Source organism: Lampetra fluviatilis, chromosome 71 (assembly GCF_964198595.1).
Source record: "Lampetra fluviatilis chromosome 71, kcLamFluv1.1, whole genome shotgun sequence".
NCBI classification, from domain to species: domain Eukaryota; kingdom Metazoa; phylum Chordata; class Hyperoartia; order Petromyzontiformes; family Petromyzontidae; genus Lampetra; species Lampetra fluviatilis.
In genome coordinates this window covers 4,658,014-4,681,842 of record NC_136345.1, presented here as the reverse complement: position 1 = coordinate 4,681,842, position 23,829 = coordinate 4,658,014, and the positions used below count along the sequence as shown (strand labels likewise).

The following is a 23,829-nucleotide window of genomic DNA, read 5'->3' as shown; positions in this document are numbered from 1 at the left end:
GGCATCGATTTATTTATTTATTTATCCGGGCCCAGTCGCTAGTGAAGCCTTTATCTTGCCTAGCCCGCAACGAACAGCCGCGCTAGGCCGCGGGCACGGCCGGTTTCAGTGACAACAAAAAAAAACCATAGCGTGCCAAACAAACTAAATAAAAAAAACTAATCTAACGAATAAAACCCCATTTAGAATTTGTTTAATTCATTTGATAAAAAGCAACCACAGCGGAGGATTAAATAAAACAAAAAATTTCGTTAACTGGGCGGCGGGGGGAAGGCTTTTACCGACTCTCGCCTAGTCGCCTCTGCGGGCCTGAGGCGCCCCTTCCCCCGCCCGGCGAACCTATCCGAGCTGGGGCGGGTGTTTTAACATAGGCCTATATTTTTTTTAGTTACAATGTTACTAAATTTACCACTCTGTACCTAATAAACACGCGCATTACATACACAAGATGTACTCTGTGAGCGTATAAACGTTTAGAGAGGGTTATTTCGGGAAAATGCGGGCGTTTTTGCCGGCCAATGTTCCGGCGGTAACCGCGATTTGGTTAATCGCCTCTCTCCTTGTCGTCATCTTGACACTTTGCGGCTACGTGAACGAGACGGCGCTGGCGCTAGACCCATCCAGAATGGGGCTCAATCTGCAAGGTGAGACCCCTTCGGATGCCCTAATTCAGTTGAATAGTTTGCAGTAATCTTTGTGCTGTGTGTGTGTGTGCGCGCGCCTTATCTCGCATTCTCTGAATCGAGTTTAGCCATTTCCCGCCCCCCCCCCTCTCAATGTGTGACTTGGTATCGTCCACTGGGTGTTGTGGGTGAGGGCGTTTGGACTGTACCATCCACTACGGGGGGGGGGGGGGTCCAGAATGGGGCTCAATCTGCAAGGTGAGACCCCTTCGGATGCCCTAATTCAGTTGAATAGTTTGCAGTAATCTTTGTGCTGTGTGTGTGCGCGCTATCTCGCATTCTCTGCATCATAGAGACCCATACAGACCCAGAGACCCATACAGACCCTTACAGAGACCCATACAGAGACCCACAGAGACCCATACAGACCCACATAGACCCACAGAGATCCATACAGAGACCCATACAGACCCACACAGACCCATACAGAGACCCATATAGACCCACATAGACCCACAGATACCCATACAGAGACCCACAGAGACCCATAGAGACCCACATAGACCCACAGAGACCCACAGAGACCCATACAGAGACCCATACAGACCCATACAGACCCACATAGACCCACAGAGACCCATACAGACCCACAGAGACCCACACTCACAGAGACCCATGCAGACCCATAGAGACCCACAGAGACCCACAGAGACCCATACAGACCCAGAGACCCATACAGACCCATACAGAGACCCACAGAGACCCATACAGACCCACAGAGACCCACACTCACAGAGACCCATACAGAACCACAGAGACTCACACTCATAGAGACCCACATAGACCCACAGAGACCCATACAGACCCACAGAGACCCATACAGACCCACAGAGACCCATACAGACCCACAGAGACCCATACAGACCCATACAGAGACCCACAGAGACCCATACAGAGACCCACAGAGACCCATACAGACCCACAGAGACCCACACTCATAGAGACCCAGACAGACCCACAGAGACCCACACTCACAGAGACCCAGACAGACTCACAGAGACCCACACTCACAGAGACCCAGACAGACTCACAGAGACCCACACTCACAGAGACCCAGACAGACCCACAGAGACCCACACTCACAGAGACCCATACAGACCCACAGAGACCCACACTCACAGAGACCCATACAGACCCACAGAGACCCACACTCACAGAGACCCAGACAGACTCACAGAGACCCACACTCACAGAGACCCACACTCATAGAGACCCAGACAGACCCACAGAGACCCACACTCACAGAGACCCATACAGACCCACAGAGACCCACACTCATAGAGACCCAGACAGACTCACAGAGACCCACACTCACAGAGACCCAGACAGACTCACAGAGACCCACACTCATAGAGACCCATACAGACCCACAGAGACCCACACTCATAGAGACCCAGACAGACCCACAGAGATCCACACTCACAGAGACCCATACAGACCCACAGAGACCCACACTCACAGAGACCCAGACAGACCCACAGAGACCCACACTCATAGAGACCCAGACAGACTCACAGAGACCCACACTCACAGAGACCCAGACAGACTCACAGAGACCCACACTCATAGAGACCCAGACAGACTCACAGAGACCCACACTCACAGAGACCCAGACAGACTCACAGAGACCCACACTCATAGAGACCCAGACAGACTCACAGAGACCCACACTCACAGAGACCCAGACAGACCCACAGAGACCCACACTCACAGAGACCAATACAGACCCACAGAGACCCACACTCACAGAGACCCAGACAGACTCACAGAGACCCACACTCACAGAGACCCATACAGACCCACAGAGACCCACACTCATAGAGACCCAGACAGACCCACACTCACAGAGACCCAGACAGACTCACAGAGACCCACACTCACAGAGACCCAGACAGACCCACAGAGACCCACACTCACAGAGACCCATACAGACCCACAGAGACCCACACTCATAGAGACCCAGACAGACCCACACTCACAGAGACCCATACAGACCCACAGAGACCCACACTCACAGAGACCCAGACAGACTCACAGAGACCCACACTCACAGAGACCCAGACAGACTCACAGAGACCCACACTCACAGAGACCCAGACAGACCCACAGAGACCCACACTCACAGAGACCCATACAGACCCACAGAGACCCACACTCACAGAGACCCATACAGACCCACAGAGACCCACACTCACAGAGACCCAGACAGACCCACAGAGACCCACACTCACAGAGACCCATACAGACCCACAGAGACCCACACTCATAGAGACCCAGACAGACTCACAGAGACCCACACTCACAGAGACCCAGACAGACTCACAGAGACCCACACTCATAGAGACCCATACAGACCCACAGAGACCCACACTCATAGAGACCCAGACAGACCCACAGAGATCCACACTCACAAAGACCCATACAGACCCACAGAGACCCACACTCACAGAGACCCAGACAGACCCACAGAGACCCACACTCATAGAGACCCAGACAGACTCACAGAGACCCACACTCACAGAGACCCAGACAGACTCACAGAGACCCACACTCATAGAGACCCAGACAGACTCACAGAGACCCACACTCATAGAGACCCAGACAGACTCACAGAGACCCACACTCACAGAGACCCAGACAGACCCACAGAGACCCACACTCACAGAGACCAATACAGACCCACAGAGACCCACACTCATAGAGACCCAGACAGACTCACAGAGACCCACACTCACAGAGACCCAGACAGACTCACAGAGACCCACACTCATAGAGACCCATACAGACCCACAGAGACCCACACTCATAGAGACCCATACAGACCCACAGAGACCCACACTCATAGAGACCCAGACAGACTCACAGAGACCCACACTCACAGAGACCCAGACAGACTCACAGAGACCCACACTCACAGAGACCCATACAGACCCACAGAGACCCACACTCACAGAGACCCACAGAGACCCACACTCACAGAGACCCACACTCACAGAGACCCAGACAGACCCACAGAGACCCACACTCACAGAGACCCATACAGACCCACAGAGACCCACACTCACAGAGACCCAGACAGACCCACAGAGACCCACACTCACAGAGACCCATACAGACCCACAGAGACCCACACTCACAGAGACCCATACAGACCCACAGAGACCCACACTCACAGAGACCCAGACAGACTCACAGAGACCCACACTCATAGAGACCCAGACAGACCCACAGAGACCCACACTCACAGAGACCCATACAGACCCACAGAGACCCACACTCATAGAGACCCAGACAGACTCACAGAGACCCACACTCACAGAGACCCAGACAGACTCACAGAGACCCACACTCATAGAGACCCATACAGACCCACAGAGACCCACACTCATAGAGACCCAGACAGACCCACAGAGACCCACACTCACAGAGACCCATACAGACCCACAGAGACCCACACTCACAGAGACCCAGACAGACCCACAGAGACCCACACTCATAGAGACCCAGACAGACTCACAGAGACCCACACTCACAGAGACCCAGACAGACTCACAGAGACCCACACTCATAGAGACCCAGACAGACTCACAGAGACCCACACTCACAGAGACCCAGACAGACTCACAGAGACCCACACTCATAGAGACCCAGACAGACTCACAGAGACCCACACTCACAGAGACCCAAACAGACCCACAGAGACCCACACTCACAGAGACCAATACAGACCCACAGAGACCCACACTCATAGAGACCCAGACAGACTCACAGAGACCCACACTCACAGAGACCCAGACAGACTCACAGAGACCCACACTCATAGAGACCCATACAGACCCACAGAGACCCACACTCATAGAGACCCATACAGACCCACAGAGACCCACACTCATAGAGACCCAGACAGACTCACAGAGACCCACACTCACAGAGACCCAGACAGACTCACAGAGACCCACACTCACAGAGACCCATACAGACCCACAGAGACCCACACTTACAGAGACCCACAGAGACCCACACTCACAGAGACCCACACTCACAGAGACCCAGACAGACCCACAGAGACCCACACTCATAGAGACCCAGACAGACCCACAGAGACCCATACTCATAGAGACCCATAGAGACCCACAGAGACCCACACTCACAGAGACCCAGACAGACCCACAGAGACCCACACTCATAGAGACCCAGACAGACCCACAGAGACCCATACTCATAGAGACCCAGACAGACCCACAGAGACCCACACTCACAGAGACCCAGACAGACTCACAGAGACCCACACTCATAGAGACCCAGACAGACTCACAGAGACTCACACTCACAGAGACCCACAGAGACCCACACTCATAGAGACCCAGACAGACCCACAGAGACCCATACTCATAGAGACCCAGACAGACCCACAGAGACCCATACTCATAGAGACCCATAGAGACCCACAGAGACCCACACTCATAGAGACCCAGACAGACCCACAGAGACCCATACTCATAGAGACCCATAGAGACCCACAGAGACCCACACTCATAGAGACCCAGACAGACCCACAGAGACCCACACTCATAGAGACCCAGACAGACCCACAGAGACCCACACTCATAGAGACCCACAGAGACCCACACTCATAGAGACCCATACAGACCCACAGAGACTCACACTCACAGAGACCCATAGAGACCCACAGAGACCCACACTCACAGAGACCCATACAGACCCACAGAGACCCACACTCATAGAGACCCATAGAGACCCACAGAGACCCACACTCATAGAGACCCATAGAGACCCACAGAGACCCACACTCACAGAGACCCACACAGACCCACAGAGACCCACACTCAGAGACCCACAGAGACCCACACTCATAGAGACCCACACAGACCCACAGAGACCCACACTCATAGAGACCCATACAGACCCACAGAGACCCACACTCATAGAGACCCATACAGACCCACAGAGACCCACACTCATAGAGACCCACAGAGACCCACACTCATAGAGACCCACACAGACCCACAGAGACCCACAGAGACCCACACTCATAGAGACCCACAGAGACCCACACTCACAGAGACCCATACAGACCCACACTCAGAGACCCACAGAGACCCACACTCACAGAGATCCATACAGACCCACAGAGACCCACACTCATAGAGACCCACAGAGACCCACAGAGATCCATACAGACCCACAGAGACCCACACCCACAGAGACGCACAGAGACCCATACTCATAGAGACCCACAGAGACCCATACTATTCGTTGTTTGAACATCTTAGCACAACTGTTTTATTGCCAGAAAGAGTAAAACCCTCTTCTTATATTTTTATACATTCATACTGTCGAGAAGAGATGTCCCATTTTGAACCGAGGTGGTTGACTGCTTTACACCAACACCCACCCCCACCACCCCCCCACCACCCACCCACCCCCACCACCACCCACCCCCACCACCACCCACCCCCACCACCACCCACCACCACCCACCCCCACCACCCACCCCCACCACCACCCACCCCCACCACCCACCCCCACCACCACCCACCCCCACCACCCACCACCACCCACCCCCACCACCACCCACCCCCACCACCCACCCCCACCACCACCCACCCCCACCACCCACCCCCACCACCCCCACCACCACCCCCACCACCACCACCCCCACCACCCCCACCACCACCACCACCCCCCCCACCACCACCACCCCCACCACCACCCCCACCACCACCACCACCACCCCCACCACCACCACCCCCACCACCACCCCCACCACCACCACCCCCACCACCCCCCCCCCCCACCACCACCCACCCCCACCACCACCCACCCCCACCACCCCCCCACCACCACCCCCCCCCACCACCACCCACCCCCCACCCACCACCCCCACCCCCACCACCCCCACCACCCCCCCCCACCACCCCCACCACCCCCCCCACCACCCCCACCACCACCACCACCACCCCCACCACCACCACCCCCCCCACCACCACCACCCACCCCCACCACCCACCCCCCCCACCCCCCCCACCACCACCCCCTTCCACCCACCACCACCCACCCCTACCACCCACCCCCACCACCACCCACCCCTACCATCCACCCCCACCACCACCCACCCCCACCATCCACCCCCACCACCACCCACCCCCACCACCCACCACCACCACCACCCCCACCACCACCACCACCACCCCCACCACCACCACCACCACCCCCACCACCACCACCACCCCCACCACCACCACCACCCCCACCACCACCACCACCACCCCCACCACCCCCACCACCCACCCCCCCCACCACCCCCACCACCCACCCCCCCCCCTCCACCCCCCGCTCCCAGTCTACAGGCTGGTGACCCACCCCATGTGCCCCTGGGGGTTGGAGGGCCTTGCTGGGATGGGCGCCTGGATTTGGCTCCCCTCCCCGCTGCTCGTGGTGCTGCTGGGAGTGCCGCTGGAGAGGCTCCTGGGCTCCGCACGCTTCGGTCTCCTGGCGCTCCTCACCTCCCTGCTCGGAGGGCTCCTGGGCCTGGTCCTCTGGACGCTTCCGGGCCCTCCGTCCATGGGTAAGAGGCGGCGATCTGAAGGGTGTTGACTGCCTCGCCTGGTCTGCAGGAGGTCGAGGGTTCGATTAGCCTGAGAGATGTTGACTACATCGCCTGGTCTGCAGGAGGTCGTGGGTTCGAGTAGCCTGAGAGATGTTGACTGCCTCGCCCGGTCTGCAGGAGGTCGTGGGTTCGATTAGCCTGAGAGATGTTGACTGCCTCGCCTGGTCTGCAGGAGGTCGTGGGTTCGATTAGCCTGAAGGGTGTTGACTGCCTCGCCTGGTCTGCAGGAGGTCGTGGGTTCGATTAGCCTGGGAGATGTTGACTGCCTCGCCTGGTCTGCAGGAGGTCGAGGGTTCGATTAGCCTGAGAGATGTTGACTGCCTCGCCTGGTATACAGGAGGTCGTGGGTTTGATTAGCCTGAGAGATGTTGACTGCCTCGCCCGGTCTGCAGGAGGTCGCGGGTTCGATTAGCCTGAGAGATGTTGACTGCCTCGCCTGGTCTGCAGGAGGTCGCGGGTTCGATTAGCCTGAGAGATGTTGACTGCCTCGCCTGGTCTGCAGGAGGTCGTGGGTTCGATTAGCCTGAGAGATGTTGACTGCCTCGCCTGGTCTGCAGGAGGTCGCGGGTTCGATTAGCCTGAGAGATGTTGACTGCCTCGCTTGGTCTGCAGGAGGTCGTGGGTTCGATTAGCCTGAGAGATGTTGACTGCCTCGCCTGGTCTGCAGGAGGTCGCGGGTTCGATTAGCCTGAGAGATGTTGACTGCCTCGCCTGGACTGCAGGAGGTCGTGGGTTCGATTAGCCTGAGAGATGTTGACTGCCTCGCCTGGTCTGCAGGAGGTCGAGGGTTCGATTAGCCTGAGAGATGTTGACTACCTCGCCTGGTCTACAGGTTATATGTTAACTACCTCGCCCGGTCTGCAGATGAGATGTTGACTGCCTCGCCCGGTCTGCAGGAGGTCGAGGGTCGTGTTGTTGTATATCTGGAGTCTGCGTCTATCGCTCTCTCGCTCTCTCTCGTCGTGGTGAGATGTTGACTACCTCGCCTGGTCTACAGGTGAGATGTTGACTACCTCGCCTGGTCTGCAGGAGGTCGTGGGTTCGATTAGCCTGAGAGATGTTGACTGCCTCGCCTGGTCTGCAGGAGGTCGTGGGTTCGATTAGCCTGAGAGATGTTGACTACCTCGCCTGGTCTGCAGGAGGTCGTGGGTTCGATTAGCCTGAGAGATGTTGACTGCCTCGCCTGGTCTGCAGGAGGTCGTGGGTTCGATTAGCCTGAGAGATGTTGACTACCTCGCCTGGTCTGCAGGAGGTCGTGGGTTCGATTAGCCTGGGAGATGTTGACTGCCTCGCCTGGTCTACAGGAGGTCGTGGGTTCGATTAGCCTGGGAGATGTTGACTGCCTCGCCTGGTCTGCAGGAGGTCGTGGGTTCGATTAGCCTGGGAGATGTTGACTGCCTCGCCTGGTCTACAGGAGGTCGTGGGTTCGATTAGCCTGGGAGATGTTGACTGCCTCGCCTGGTCTGCAGGAGGTCGTGGGTTCGATTAGCCTGGGAGATGTTGACTGCCTCGCCTGGTCTACAGGAGGTCGTGGGTTCGATTAGCCTGAGAGATGTTGACTGCCTCGCCTGGTCTGCAGGAGGTCGTGGGTTCGATTAGCCTGAGAGATGTTGACTACCTCGCCTGGTCTGCAGGAGGTCGTGGGTTCGATTAGCCTGGGAGATGTTGACTGCCTCGCCTGGTCTGCAGGAGGTCGCGGGTTCGATTAGCCTGAGAGATGTTGACTGCCTCGCCTGGTCTGCAGGAGGTCGCGGGTTCGATTAGCCTGAGAGATGTTGACTGCCTCGCCTGGTCTGCAGGAGGTCGTGGGTTCGATTAGCCTGAGAGATGTTGACTGCCTCGCCTGGTCTGCAGGAGGTCGCGGGTTCGATTAGCCTGAGAGATGTTGACTGCCTCGCCTGGTCTGCAGGAGGTCGTGGGTTCGATTAGCCTGAGAGATGTTGACTGCCTCGCCTGGTCTACAGGAGGTCGTGGGTTCGATTAGCCTGAGAGATGTTGACTGCCTCGCCTGGTCTGCAGGAGGTCGTGGGTTCGATTAGCCTGAGAGATGTTGACTACCTCGCCTGGTCTACAGGAGGTCGTGGGTTCGATTAGCCTGAGAGATGTTGACTGCCTCGCCTGGTCTGCAGGAGGTCGCGGTCGTGTTGTTGTATATCTGGCTATACGGGGGTTTTTTTTGGGTGGGTGAGCGAGCGGGTGGGTGGGTGACTGGGCGAGTTGCTAGGCGAGTGTCTGGGCGGGTGAGTGAATTGGTGAGTGAGTGAGTGAGTGGGTGAGTGAGTGAGTGAGTGAGTGGGTGAGTGACTGAGTGAGTGGGTGAGTGAGTGGGTGAGTGAGTGGAGTGGATGAGTGACTGAGTGAGTGACTGAGTGAGTGACTGAGTGAGTGAGTGGGTGAGTGACTGGGTGAGTGACTGAGTGAGTGACTGAGTGAGTGGGTGAGTGACTGAGTGAGTGAGTGGGTGAGTGACTGGGTGAGTGACTGAGTGAGTGAGTGGAGTGGGTGAGTGACTGAGTGAGTGACTGAGTGACTGAGTGACTGACTGGGTGAGTGACTGAGTGACTGAGTGAGTGACCGAGTGAGTGACCGAGTGAGTGACTGAGTGAGTGAGTGGGTGAGTGACTGGGTGAGTGACTGAGTGAGTGAGTGGAGTGGGTGAGTGACTGAGTGAGTGAGTGGGTGAGTGACTGAGTGAGTGACTGAGTGAGTGACTGAGTGAGTGACTGAGTGAGTGGGTGAGTGACTGGGTGAGTGACTGGGTGAGTGACTGGGTGAGTGAGTGAGTGAGTGACTGACTGGGTGAGTGACTGAGTGACTGAGCGAGTGACTGAGTGAGTGTCTGAGTGAGTGAGTGGGTGAGTGACTGGGTGAGTGACTGAGTGAGTGACTGAGTGAGTGGGTGAGTGACTGACTGGGTGAGTGACTGAGTGACTTAGCGAGTGACTGAGTGAGTGACTGAGTGAGTGACTTAATGACTGAGTGGGTGAGTGACTGAGTGAGTGAGTGGGTGAGTGAGTGAGTGAGTGACTGAGTGAGTAACTGAGTGGGTGAGTGACTGAGTGAGTGACTTAATGACTGAGTGGGTGAGTGAGTGAGTGAGTGAGTGGGTGAGTGAGTGACTGAGTGAGTAACTGGGTGAGTGAGTGACTGAGTGAGTGACTGGGTGAGTGAGTGGGTGGGTGAGTGAGTGACTGAGTGACTGAGTGAGTGACTGAGTGAGTGACTGAGTGAGTGACTGAGTGAGTGGGTGATTGACTGGGTGAGTGACTGGGTGAGTGACTGAGTGAGTGAGTGACTCACTCAGTCACTCACTCAGTGAGTGAGTGAGTGAGTGGGTGAGTGGGTGAATGACTGAGTGAGTGACTGAGTGGCTGGGCGAGTGACTGGGCGAGTGACTGGGCGAGTGACTGAGTCAGTGAGTGAGTGAGTGACTGACTGAGTGGGTGAGTGAGTAAGTGAGTGACTGAGTGAGTGAGTGAATGACTGACTGACTGAGTGGCTGGGCGAGTGACTGAGCGAGTAACTGAACGAGTGAGTGACTGGCGGGATCTTTGTTTTTGTAACCCACCCCCCACCCCCCTCCCCACCCTCACCTCTAGGACTCCAATGGGCCCCAGCGTGGGGCCCTATCCCCGGCCTCCTGGGGGCCCTCGCCTGGGCCACGTGGCCCCGGGGGACAGGTCACCGTCGCCATGGCGGCGGCGGCGGTGACCCCCCGGGACTCATGAAGCTCCTGGGGATGGTCCCCGCTTGGGTCCTGCCCTGGGGGGTCCTGGGGCTCTCGGAGCTGTTCGTCCCGGGGGCCCCCACCCTCACGGGGGGACTGGCGGCCCTCGTGGGCATCGCTCGTATCCTAACCAGGGTGACGGAACCCCCGGCGGTGATACACAACAAAGGCTCGTTCCTAGCAGCGTGCTTCAGCCGCACCGAACCTCACAAAAAATTAACCCGTAAAAACAAAGTTTTTCACGAAAAATCCTTTGTGTGCGCGGCATCGGTTTTATTTTATTATTCATTTCTGTTTTTTTAAATTACAGTACGTGTTCAATGGGCCACACAACCCAGCCCACATTGGTCTTTGAAACGGGCGGCTAGAGTCCTCTCGTCCTCTGGCTTGAGATGGCTGCCACCTGTGGGTCAGATGATTGCCTGCCACCATTAAGCAATTGGTGAATAAATAGTTTTAAAAAAAATCCTAAAATGTTGAAAATTTAGGATTTTTTTTCACGAAAATAAATTGTCACGCACAACGAGTCTGTGTGCAAAATGTCAGCTCGATTGGATCACGGGAAGTGGGTTAAAAAAAACGACCGAAAGATTTGCACGGTCGTAAGCGCGCAAGCAAGCAAGCAAGTGAACTTAATATAAAGGATTTTAAAAGAATATTCAGGGCCTACCTTGGCTCCTCCCACCCTCAAGCAGTATATATATACACACACAAGGACTGTTTTCTTGAAATTTCTCTCACTTGATACGGCTGTCGTGAGCTGTGACGGTTCCACCAGAAGACGGAGGCTTGTGTTGCCTCCGAAACGTCGTGATTTTTATTTTATTTTACTTTTATTAATTTTAATTTTTTTTACCTACGTGACTTTACCGAAAAAACCTAAGAATATGCAGCTGCTTTGCCCACTTCTGAGCGAGTGTTTGTGCAGTTTGAATCAACTGCAGCCGCTTTGTCCACTTCTGAGCGAGTGGTTGTGCAGTTGAAATCAACTGCAGCCGCTTTGTCCACTTCTGAGCGAGTGGTTGTGCAGTTGAAATCAACTGCAGCTGCTTTGCCCACTTCTGAGCGAGTGTTTGTGCAGTTGAAGTCAACTGCAGCTGCTGTGTCCACTTCTGAGCGAGTGTTTGTGCAGTTGAAGTCAACTGCAGCTGCTTTGTCCACTTCTGAGCGAGTGTTTGTGCAGTTGAAATCAACTGCAGCTGCTTTGTCCGCTTCTGAGCGAGTGTTTGTGCAGTTGAAATCAACTGCAGCTGCTTTGTCCACTTCTGAGCGAGTGGTTGTGCAGTTGAAGTCAACTGCAGCTGCTTTGTCCACTTCTGAGCGAGTGGTTGTGCAGTTTGAATCAACTGCAGCTGCTTTGTCCACTTCTGAGCGAGTGGCTGTGCAGTTGAAATCAACTGCAGCTGCTTTGTCCACTTCTGAGCGAGTGTTTGTGCAGTTGAAGTCAACTGCAGCTGCTTTGTCCACTTCTGAGCGAGTGGTTGTGCAGTTTGAATCAACTGCAGCTGCTTTGTCCACTTCTGAGCGAGTGGCTGTGCAGTTGAAATCAACTGCAGCTGCTTTGTCCACTTCTCAGCGAGTGTTTGTGCAGTTGAAGTCAACTGCAGCTGCTTTGTCCACTTCTGAGCGAGTGGTTGTGCAGTTGAATCAACTGCAGCTGCTTTGTCCACTTCTGAGTGAGTGGTTGTGCGTTCGTCATCTTGAACCAAGGTGATGTTCCGTCCAGTGTCTGCAAAAACTCCTTGACTCCAAACCAACACCGCAACCAACACCATCTACACCATTACCATCACAACCACCACCATCAACACCATTACCATCATCACCATCACAACCACGTCCATCATTTTAATCCGCTATCATCATCATCATCCCCTCCACTACCACCACCACCTCCATGACCACCACTGCCACCTCCTCCACCTCTTCCATCAACTCCATGACCACCTCCTACACCTCATCCACCACCACCACCTCCACCACCACCTTCTCCACCACCACCACCACCTCCTCTACCACCACCACCACCTCCACCACCACCACCTCCTTTACCACCACCTCCACCACCACCACCACCTCCTTTACCACCACCTCAACCATCTCCACCACCTTCACCACCACCACCTCCTCCACCACCTCCACCTTCACCACCACCACCACCTCCTCCTTCACCACCACCACCACCTCCACCACCTCCACCACCACCACCACCTCCACCACCTCTACCACCACCACCTCCTCTACCACCACCTCAACCATCTCCACCACCACCACCTCCTCTACCACCACCTCAACCATCTCCACCACCACCACCACCTCCTCTACCACCACCTCCTCTACCACCACCTCAACCATCTCCACCACCACCACCTCGCTCTCCCCAGTTCACTGTGGAGTCTGCGAGCGCCTCTTCCCGTCCCCGGCGTCCCTCGCCTCCCTGGAGCGCTGGGTGGTGGTGCGCTGGGTGCGTGTCGTGCCCCGCTGGGTGCGTGTCGTGCCCAGCCACTGCGGGCAATCGTCGCTGCCCACTCACCGGTAACGAAGACAACGCCACCCACCCACCACCACCACCACCACGGGTGTGTGTCTGTTGTTGTTGTTGTAGTAGCGTAGAGGTGTTACGGGAGGGCGAACAAACACACCGGGGGTGGTTATGCCCGCACACGGAAGGATGCTTAAAACCACGTCCGCACCGTTTAGCCCTGGGGGGCTGTAACGGCGCTGTGATCCCCCACCGCCCCATCCCTCAGTGGGGGAGTTGCTGTACGAGGCGGTGAGCCGGTGGGCTCGGGGTTCAGTGTTCAGCTTAAACCAGCGAAGAGTGAAGACCGGCTAGATGGGCCCTGGGACTCCGCTGGATCGCCGTCCTTCTAAGGAGCGACCAGGGCAAGCCCCGAGAGCCCAGAGCCGATGATGTTCTTGTAAGAGGCGGTCTGGGGACTCAGGGTGCCGTGATCCCAGCTTGACCAGAGCTGGGTCAGCTAGCCTCCCCTAGCCCCGTAGTGGAGGACCTGGGAGTAGGCTAGCCGGGTTAGAGTCACTGGGGTCTCCCTGTTAGACGGGTGAAGGGGCCGGCCTGGTGACTCAGGGTGCCGTGATCCCAGCTTGGCCAGAGCTGGGTCAGCTAGCCTCCCCTAGCCCTGTAGTGGAGGACCTGGGAGTAGGCTAGCCGGTTAGAGTCACTGGGGTCTCCCTGTTAGACGGGTGAAGGGGCCGGTCTGGTGACTCAGGGTGCCGTGATCCCAGCTTGGCCAGAGCTGGGTCAGCTAGCCTCCCCTAGCCCCGTAGTGGAGGACCTGGGAGTAGGCTAGCCGGTTAGAGTCACTGGGGTCTCCCTGTTAGACGGGTGAAGGGGCCGGTCTGGTGACTCAGGGTGCCGTGATCCCAGCTTGGCCTGAGCTGGGTCAGCTAGCCTCCCCTAGCCCTGTAGTGGAGGACCTGGGAGTAGGCTAGCCGGGGTGGAGATCGTGGGATCTCCCTGTTAGACGGGTGAAGGGGCCGATACCCCTTCGAGTGTCGTATACCTTGGCCTGTGCTGAGTGGAACGTTTAATAAATAAGTGTGCCTCCGACTACGTAGTGCAAGTCTCTTTGAACCTACTACAGTAGTAATAGGTTTTTACCCTTTCAACTGGTACAACAACTGACACCTTTATGCAAGGCATCATGTTTGCAATAACCGCAACACAAGCAGTCAAAAGGCCAACAAAAAGAAACAACTCTGATGATGATGATGATAATGATATGCACTGTCCTTGAAGTTGATTGGTCCACACCCGAGACAGCTTTTCTTAGAGCCTAGTCTCCATTGGTGTTGGACCAGATGACGCCAAAAGGCGCACAACTCAAAGACAGCGCACCATCAGAGTATTGAGAGCTCTGGGTGAAGCATTTACACTACGAGACATCTCCTTTACCAGTGGCAAAATATAGTAGTAGGCTTTTACCCTTTCAACTGGTACAAAAACTGACACCTTTATACAAGGCATCGTGTTTGCAATAACCACACAACACAAGCAGTCAAAATGCAAACAAAAATAAACAACTCTGATAATGAAATGCACTGTCCTTGAAGTTTTGGCGTCATCTGGTCCAACACCAATGGAGACTAGGCTTTAAGAAAAGCTGTCTCGGGTGTGGACCAATCAACTTCAAAGTGCACATGGCCTGGCACAAGCGTCGTGGTGACGTCACCGCCACTTAGTGGCGAATGGCGGTTGTTGTTGTTGTTGTGTGTCGTGTTTGTGTGTGTGTGTCTGTGTGTGTGTCGTGTGTGTGTCTGTGTGTGGGGAGCGGTGGGTGTTGAGGTTAGTGCTAACACCGCGCTCCGAATCCGGCCACCCGAGTTCGATTCCCGCTCACGGCCACCACCACCACTCAGTGACGAGTCTCTGAGCCGGTCCTGGGCCTCCCCCTAGGTCGACTCAGCCTCAACTGAGTACCCGGTGTAGCGCTGTAGTGTCGTCAACATCGCTAGCCGGCCGTGGCGGCGGTGCTGGCCACTCGGGCTGAACGTTGTTGTTGTTGATGTTGATGTTGTTGATGTTGTTGATGTTGTTGTTGATGTTGTTGATGTTGATGTTGTTGATGTTGTTGATGTTGTTGTTGATGTTGTTGATGTTGTTGATGTTGTTGATGTTGTTGTTGTTGTTGCTCCCTTCCCTCCAGCTACAATCCTCCGGCGGGCTCCTACCCCACCCAGCCTCCGCCCATGTCCACCACCACCACCACCACCGGCGGCGGCCTTCCTTACCACCACCACCACCACCTCCACAACGTCCCCACGACGTCGCACGGACGACCTCCTGTCAGCAGCTACTGGGGCGACGGAGCGGCCGGTCGTCACGAAGACGATGAACGGCAACTCGACGAGGGGATGCTGAGGGCGGCCATCGCTGCCTCTCTGGCCGAGGGAGGAGGTGGAGGAGGTGGAGGAGGTGGAGGTGGTGGAGGTGTCGCAGAAATCCCACAAAACTCCGTGTCGGCCTTCAGGTGAGCTGGCGTTGTGGTGCCTCGGATATCAGAGGAAGTAGTCACCCCCTGTGAGTGAGTGAGTGGGTGAGTGGGTGGGTGGAGTTGTGCCTCAGATGTCAGAGGAAGTAGTCACCCCCTGTGAGTGAGTGGGTGAGTGGGTGGGTGAGTGAGTGGGTGAGTGGGTGGGTGGAGTTGTGGTGCCTCGGATATCAGAGGAAGTAGTCACCCCCTGTGAGTGAGTGAGTGGGTGAGTGGGTGGGTGGAGTTGTGCCTCAGATGTCAGAGGAAGTAGTCACCCCCTGTGAGTGGGTGGGTGAGTGAGTGGGTGAGTGAGTGGGTGAGTGGGTGGGTGGAGTTGTGGTGCCTCGGATATCAGAGGAAGTAGTCACCCCCTGTGAGTGAGTGAGTGAGTGGGTGGGTGGGTGAGTGGAGTTGTGGTGCCTCGGATATCAGAGGAAGTAGTCACCCCCTGTGAGTGAGTGAGTGGGTGGGTGAGTGGGTGGGTGGAGTTGTGGTGCCTCAGATGTCAGAGGAAGTAGTCACCCCCTGTGAGTGAGTGAGTGGGTGGGTGAGTGGGTGGGTGGAGTTGTGGTGCCTCAGATGTCAGAGGAAGTAGTCACCCCCTGTGAGTGAGTGAGTGAGTGGGTGAGTGGGTGGGTAGAGTTGTGGTGCCTCAGATATCAGAGGAAGTAGTCACCCCCTGTGAGTGGGTGAGTGGGTGGGTGAGTGGGTGGGTGGAGTTGTGGTGCCTCAGATGTCAGAGGAAGTAGTCACCCCCTGTGAGTGAGTGGGTGGGTGAGTGGGTGAGTGGGTGGAGTTGTGGTGCCTCAGATGTCAGAGGAAGTAGTCACCCCCTGTGAGTGAGTGAGTGGGTGGGTGAGTGGGTGGGTGGAGTTGTGGTGCCTCAGATGTCAGAGGAAGTAGTCACCCCCTGTGAGTGAGTGAGTGAGTGGGTGAGTGGGTGGGTAGAGTTGTGGTGCCTCAGATATCAGAGGAAGTAGTCACCCCCTGTGAGTGGGTGAGTGGGTGGGTGAGTGGGTGGGTGGAGTTGTGGTGCCTCAGATGTCAGAGGAAGTAGTCACCCCCTGTGAGTGAGTGGGTGGGTGAGTGGGTGAGTGGGTGGAGTTGTGGTGCCTCAGATGTCAGAGGAAGTAGTCACCCCCTGTGAGTGAGTGAGTGAGTGAGTGGGTGAGTGGGTGGAGTTGTGGTGCCTCAGATGTCAGAGGAAGTAGTCACCCCTTGTGAGTGAGTGGGTGAGTGGGTGGGTGAGTGGGTGGGTGGAGTTGTGGTGCCTCAGATGTCAGAGGAAGTAGTCACCCCCTGTGAGTGAGTGAGTGAGTGAGTGGGTGAGTGGGTAGAGTTGTGGTGCCTCAGATATCAGAGGAAGTAGTCACCCCCTGTGAGTGAGTGGGTGAGTGGGTGGGTGAGTGAGTGGGTGAGTGGGTGGGTGAGTGGGTGGGTGGAGTTGTTGTGCCTCAGATATCAGAGGAAGTAGTCACCCCCTGTGAGTGAGTGGGTGAGTGGGTGGGTGAGTGAGTGGGTGAGTGGGTGGGTGAGTGGGTGGGTAGAGTTGTGGTGCCTCAGATGTCAGAGGAAGTAGTCACCCCCTGTGAGTGAGTGGGTGAGTGGGTGGGTGAGTGAGTGGGTGAGTGGGTGGGTGAGTGGGTGGGTGGAGTTGTTGTGCCTCAGATATCAGAGGAAGTAGTCACCCCCTGTGAGTGGGTGGGTGAGTGAGTGGGTGAGTGAGTGGGTGAGTGGGTGGGTGGAGTTGTTGTGCCTCAGATGTCAGAGGAAGTAGTCACCCCCTGTGAGTGAGTGGGTGAGTGGGTGGGTGGGTGGAGTTGTGGTGCCTCAGATGTCAGAGGAAGTAGTCACCCCCTGTGAGTGAGTGGGTGAGTGGGTGGGTGGAGTTGTGCCTCAGATGTCAGAGGAAGTAGTCACCCCCTGTGAGTGAGTGGGTGAGTGGGTGGGTGAGTGGGTGGGTGGAGTTGTGGTGCCTCAGATGTCAGAGGAAGTAGTCACCCCCTGTGAGTGAGTGGGTGAGTGAGTGGGTGAGTGGGTGGGTGGAGTTGTGGTGCCTCAGATGTCAGAGGAAGTAGTCACCCCCTGTGAGTGAGTGAGTGAGTGGGTGAGTGGGTGGGTGGAGTTGTGGTGCCTCAGATGTCAGAGGAAGTAGTCACCCCCTGTGAGTGAGTGAGTGAGTGGGTGAGTGGGTGGGTGGAGTTGTGGTGCCTCAGATGTCAGAGGAAGTAGTCACCCCCTGTGAGTGAGTGAGTGGGTGGGTGAGTGGGTGGGTGGAGTTGTGGTGCCTCAGATGTCAGAGGAAGTAGTCACCCCCTGTGAGTGAGTGAGTGAGTGGGTGAGTGGGTGGGTAGAGTTGTGGTGCCTCAGATATCAGAGGAAGTAGTCACCCCCTGTGAGTGGGTGAGTGGGTGGGTGAGTGAGTGGGTGGAGTTGTGGTGCCTCAGATGTCAGAGGAAGTAGTCACCCCCTGTGAGTGAGTGAGTGGGTGAGTGGGTGGAGTTGTGGTGCCTCAGATGTCAGAGGAGGTAGTCACCCCCTGTGAGTGAGTGGGTGGGTGAGTGGGTGAGTGGGTGGAGTTGTGGTGCCTCAGATGTCAGAGGAAGTAGTCACCCCCTGTGAGTGAGTGAGTGAGTGGGTGAGTGGGTGGGTGGAGTTGTTGTGCCTCAGATGTCAGAGGAAGTAGTCACCCCCTGTGAGTGAGTGAGTGAGTGAGTGAGTGAGTGGGTGAGTGAGTGGGTGAGTGGGTGGGTGGAGTTGTGGTGCCTCAGATGTCAGAGGAAGTAGTCACCCCCTGTGAGTGAGTGAGTGAGTGGGTGAGTGGGTGGGTGGAGTTGTGGTGCCTCAGATGTCAGAGGAAGTAGTCACCCCCTGTGAGTGAGTGAGTGAGTGGGTGAGTGGGTGGAGTTGTGGTGCCTCAGATGTCAGAGGAAGTAGTCACCCCCTGTGAGTGAGTGAGTGAGTGAGTGGGTGAGTGGGTGGGTGGAGTTGTTGTGCCTCAGATGTCAGAGGAAGTAGTCACCCCCTGTGAGTGAGTGAGTGAGTGAGTGAGTGAGTGAGTGGGTGAGTGGGTGGGTGAGTGAGTGGGTGGAGTTGTGGTGCCTCAGATGTCAGAGGAAGTAGTCACCCTCCTGTGAGTGAGTGAGTGGGTGAGTGAGTGGGTGGAGTTGTTGTGCCTCAGATGTCAGAGGAAGTAGTCACCCCCTGTGAGTGAGTGAGTGGGTGAGTGGGTGGGTGGCGTTGTGGTGCCTCAGATGTCAGAGGAAGTAGTCACCCCCTGTGAGTGAGTGGGTGAGTGGGTGGGTGGAGTTGTGGTGCCTCAGATGTCAGAGGAAGTAGTCACCCTCCTGTGAGTGGGTGAGTGAGTGGGTGAGTGGGTGGGTGGAGTTGTGGTGCCTCAGATGTCAGAGGAAGTAGTCACCCCCTGTGAGTGAGTGAGTGGGTGAGTGGGTGGGTGGCGTTGTGGTGCCTCAGATGTCAGAGGAAGTAGTCACCCCCTGTGAGTGAGTGGGTGAGTGGGTGGGTGGAGTTGTGGTGCCTCAGATGTCAGAGGAAGTAGTCACCCTCCTGTGAGTGGGTGAGTGAGTGGGTGAGTGGGTGGGTGGAGTTGTGGTGCCTCAGATGTCAGAGGAAGTAGTCACCCTCCTGTGAGTGAGTGGGTGAGTGGGTGAGTGGGTGGGTGGAGTTGTGGTACCTCAGATGTCAGAGGAAGTAGTCACCCCCTGTGAGTGAGTGAGTGGGTGAGTGGGTGGGTGGCGTTGTGGTGCCTCAGATGTCAGAGGAAGTAGTCACCCCCTGTGAGTGAGTGGGTGAGTGGGTGGGTGGAGTTGTGGTGCCTCAGATGTCAGAGGAAGTAGTCACCCTCCTGTGAGTGAGTGAGTGAGTGGGTGAGTGAGTGGGTGGAGTTGTTGTGCCTCAGATGTCAGAGGAAGTAGTCACCCCCTGTGAGTGAGTGGGTGAGTGGGTGAGTGGGTGGGTGGAGTTGTGGTGCCTCAGATGTCAGAGGAAGTAGTCACCCCCTGTGAGTGAGTGGGTGAGTGGGTGGGTGAGTGAGTGGGTGAGTGAGTGGGTGAGTGGGTGGGTGGAGTTGTGGTGCCTCAGATGTCAGAGGAAGTAGTCACCCCCTGTGAGTGAGTGGGTGAGTGGGTGGGTGAGTGAGTGGGTGAGTGAGTGGGTGAGTGGGTGGGTGGAGTTGTGGTGCCTCAGATGTCAGAGGAAGTAGTCACCCCCTGTGAGTGAGTGGGTGAGTGGGTGGGTGAGTGAGTGGGTGAGTGAGTGGGTGAGTGGGTGGGTGGAGTTGTGGTGCCTCAGATGTCAGAGGAAGTAGTCACCCCCTGTGAGTGAGTGGGTGAGTGGGTGGGTGAGTGAGTGGGTGAGTGAGTGGGTGGGTGGAGTTGTGGTGCCTCAGATGTCAGAGGAAGTAGTCACCCCCTGTGAGTGAGTGGGTGAGTGGGTGGGTGAGTGAGTGGGTGAGTGAGTGGGTGAGTGGGTGGGTGGAGTTGTGGTGCCTCAGATGTCAGAGGAAGTAGTCACCCCCTGTGAGTGAGTGGGTGAGTGGGTGGGTGGAGTTGTGGTGCCTCAGATGTCAGAGGAAGTAGTCACCCCCTGTGAGTGAGTGGGTGAGTGGGTGGGTGGCGTTGTGGTGCCTCAGATGTCAGAGGAAGTAGTCACCCCCTGTGAGTGAGTGGGTGAGTGGGTGGGTGGAGTTGTGGTGCCTCAGATGTCAGAGGAAGTAGTCACCCCCTGTGAGTGAGTGGGTGAGTGGGTGAGTGGGTGGGTGGAGTTGTGGTGCCTCAGATGTCAGAGGAAGTAGTCACCCCCTGTGAGTGAGTGGGTGAGTGGGTGGGTGAGTGAGTGGGTGAGTGAGTGGGTGAGTGGGTGGGTGGAGTTGTGGTGCCTCAGATGTCAGAGGAAGTAGTCACCCCCTGTGAGTGAGTGGGTGAGTGGGTGGGTGAGTGGGTGGGTGAGTGAGTGGGTGAGTGAGTGGGTGAGTGGGTGGGTGGAGTTGTGGTGCCTCAGATGTCAGAGGAAGTAGTCACCCCCTGTGAGTGAGTGGGTGAGTGGGTGGGTGAGTGAGTGGGTGAGTGAGTGGGTGAGTGGGTGGGTGGAGTTGTGGTGCCTCAGATGTCAGAGGAAGTAGTCACCCCCTGTGAGTGAGTGGGTGAGTGGGTGGGTGAGTGAGTGGGTGAGTGAGTGGGTGAGTGGGTGGGTGGAGTTGTGGTGCCTCAGATGTCAGAGGAAGTAGTCACCCCCTGTGAGTGAGTGGGTGAGTGGGTGGGTGAGTGGGTGGGTGAGTGAGTGGGTGAGTGAGTGGGTGAGTGGGTGGGTGGAGTTGTGGTGCCTCAGATGTCAGAGGAAGTAGTCACCCCCTGTGAGTGAGTGGGTGAGTGGGTGGGTGAGTGGGTGGGTGAGTGAGTGGGTGAGTGAGTGGGTGAGTGGGTGGGTGGAGTTGTGGTGCCTCAGATGTCAGAGGAAGTAGTCACCCCCTGTGAGTGAGTGGGTGAGTGGGTGGGTGAGTGAGTGGGTGAGTGAGTGGGTGAGTGGGTGGGTGGAGTTGTGGTGCCTCAGATGTCAGAGGAAGTAGTCACCCCCTGTGAGTGAGTGGGTGAGTGGGTGGGTGAGTGAGTGGGTGAGTGAGTGGGTGAGTGGGTGGGTGGAGTTGTGGTGCCTCAGATGTCAGAGGAAGTAGTCACCCCCTGTGAGTGAGTGGGTGAGTGTGTGGGTGAGTGAGTGGGTGAGTGAGTGGGTGAGTGAAGTTGTGGTGCCTCAGATGTCAGAGGAAGTAGTCACCCCCTGTGAGTGAGTGGGTGAGTGGGTGGGTGAGTGAGTGGGTGAGTGAGTGGGTGAGTGGGTGGGTGGAGTTGTGGTGCCTCAGATGTCAGAGGAAGTAGTCACCCCCTGTGAGTGAGTGGGTGAGTGGGTGGGTGAGTGGGTGGGTGAGTGAGTGGGTGAGTGAGTGGGTGAGTGGGTGGGTGGAGTTGTGGTGCCTCAGATGTCAGAGGAAGTAGTCACCCCCTGTGAGTGAGTGAGTGGGTGAGTGGGTGGGTGAGTGAGTGGGTGAGTGAGTGGGTGAGTGGGTGGGTGGAGTTGTGGTGCCTCAGATGTCAGAGGAAGTAGTCACCCCCTGTGAGTGAGTGGGTGAGTGGGTGGGTGAGTGAGTGGGTGAGTGAGTGGGTGAGTGGGTGGGTGGAGTTGTGGTGCCTCAGATGTCAGAGGAAGTAGTCACCCCCTGTGAGTGAGTGGGTGAGTGGGTGGGTGAGTGAGTGGGTGAGTGAGTGGGTGAGTGGGTGGGTGGAGTTGTGGTGCCTCAGATGTCAGAGGAAGTAGTCACCCCCTGTGAGTGAGTGGGTGAGTGGGTGGGTGAGTGAGTGGGTGAGTGAGTGGGTGAGTGGGTGGAGTTGTGGTGCCTCAGATGTCAGAGGAAGTAGTCACCCCCTGTGAGTGAGTGGGTGAGTGGGTGGGTGAGTGAGTGGGTGAGTGAGTGGGTGAGTGGGTGGGTGGAGTTGTGGTGCCTCAGATGTCAGAGGAAGTAGTCACCCCCTGTGAGTGAGTGGGTGAGTGGGTGGGTGAGTGGGTGGGTGAGTGAGTGGGTGAGTGAGTGGGTGAGTGGGTGGGTGGAGTTGTGGTGCCCTCATTCTCCTGCTCCCACCCCCTCTAGGCTGTCATCATCACCATCATCACCATCATCATCACCACCATCATCATCACCACCATCATCACCACCACCACCACCATCATCACCATCATCATCATCATCACCACCACCACGATCATCATCATCACCACCACCACCATCATCACCACCATCACCACCACCATCACCGTCACCACCATCGTCATCATTGTTATAACGATCCCCCCCGTGCCCCTCCCCCCGTGCCCCTCCCCCCGTGCCCCACCCCCCATGCCCCACCCCCCCGTGCCCCTCCCCCCTCTGCCCCACCCCCCATGCCCCTCCCCCCTCTGCCCCACCCCCCCGTGCCCCTCCCCCCAGGCTGTCCCAGCTGGAGGCGATGGGCTTCCCCCGGGTCCCCGCGGTGGTGGCGCTGGCGGCGTCACGAGGGGGCCGCGTGGAGGGGGCCGTGGGGCTGCTGGCCGAGGGGGGGGTCGGGGCGGAGGCGCGCGTCACTGCGGGACACAACAACCACCACCACCACCACAACCACCACAACCACAACCACCACAACAACCACCACAACCACAACCACCACGACGACCACAACCAGGAGGAGCGGAGCAGCCACCAGCAGCAGCAGCACCACCACGTGCACTGCCAGCATCAGCACTAGACGTGGATACTGACAGCAGCATCAGCAGCATCAACATCAGCAGCAGCAGCATCAGCATCAGCATCATCAACATCATCAGCAGCATCATCATCAGCAGCATCAGCATCATCATCAGCATCATCAGCATCAGCATCAGCAACATCATCAGCAGCATCATCATCAGCATCAGCATCATCATCAGCAGCATCATCATCAGCATCATCATCAGCAGCATCATCATCAACAACATCATCATCATCAGCAGCAGCATCAGCATCATCATCAACAACATCATCAGCATCAGCATCATCATCAGCATCATCAGCAGCAGCATCAGCATCATCAGCAGCATCAGCAGCATCATCATCAACAGCATCAGCATCATCATCATCAGCAGCAGCAGCACCATGATCATCATCATCATCAGCAGCACCATCATCATCATCAACAACATCATCATCATCAGCAGCAGCATCAGCAGCATCATCAGCATCATCATCAGCATCATCATCATCAGCACCATCAG

General features: G+C 56.6%; 1 protein-coding gene across 1 annotated transcript; it reads left to right on the top strand.

The window, feature by feature from the left end:
* The first annotated feature begins 861 nt into the window (after positions 1–861).
* RHBDD3 (rhomboid domain containing 3) lies at positions 862–23,324 on the top strand. The gene is made up of 7 exons (XM_078883440.1): positions 862–881; positions 7,048–7,272; positions 10,914–11,162; positions 13,426–13,576; positions 15,709–16,032; positions 23,030–23,153; positions 23,262–23,324. Exons 1-7 carry the CDS (start codon positions 863–865, stop codon positions 23,322–23,324), a joined length of 1,155 nt encoding a protein of 384 aa, XP_078739566.1. The 5' UTR covers position 862.
* The last annotated feature ends 505 nt before the right edge of the window (positions 23,325–23,829 follow it).

Bases quoted from the DNA above. Each gene is read 5' to 3' on its own strand.
- RHBDD3 (XM_078883440.1), top strand. The intron at 7,273-10,913 runs GTAAGAGGCGGC...CCTCACCTCTAG, and splicing joins TCCGGGCCCTCCGTCCATGG to GACTCCAATGGGCCCCAGCG. The intron at 13,577-15,708 runs GTAACGAAGACA...CCTTCCCTCCAG, and splicing joins TCGTCGCTGCCCACTCACCG to CTACAATCCTCCGGCGGGCT.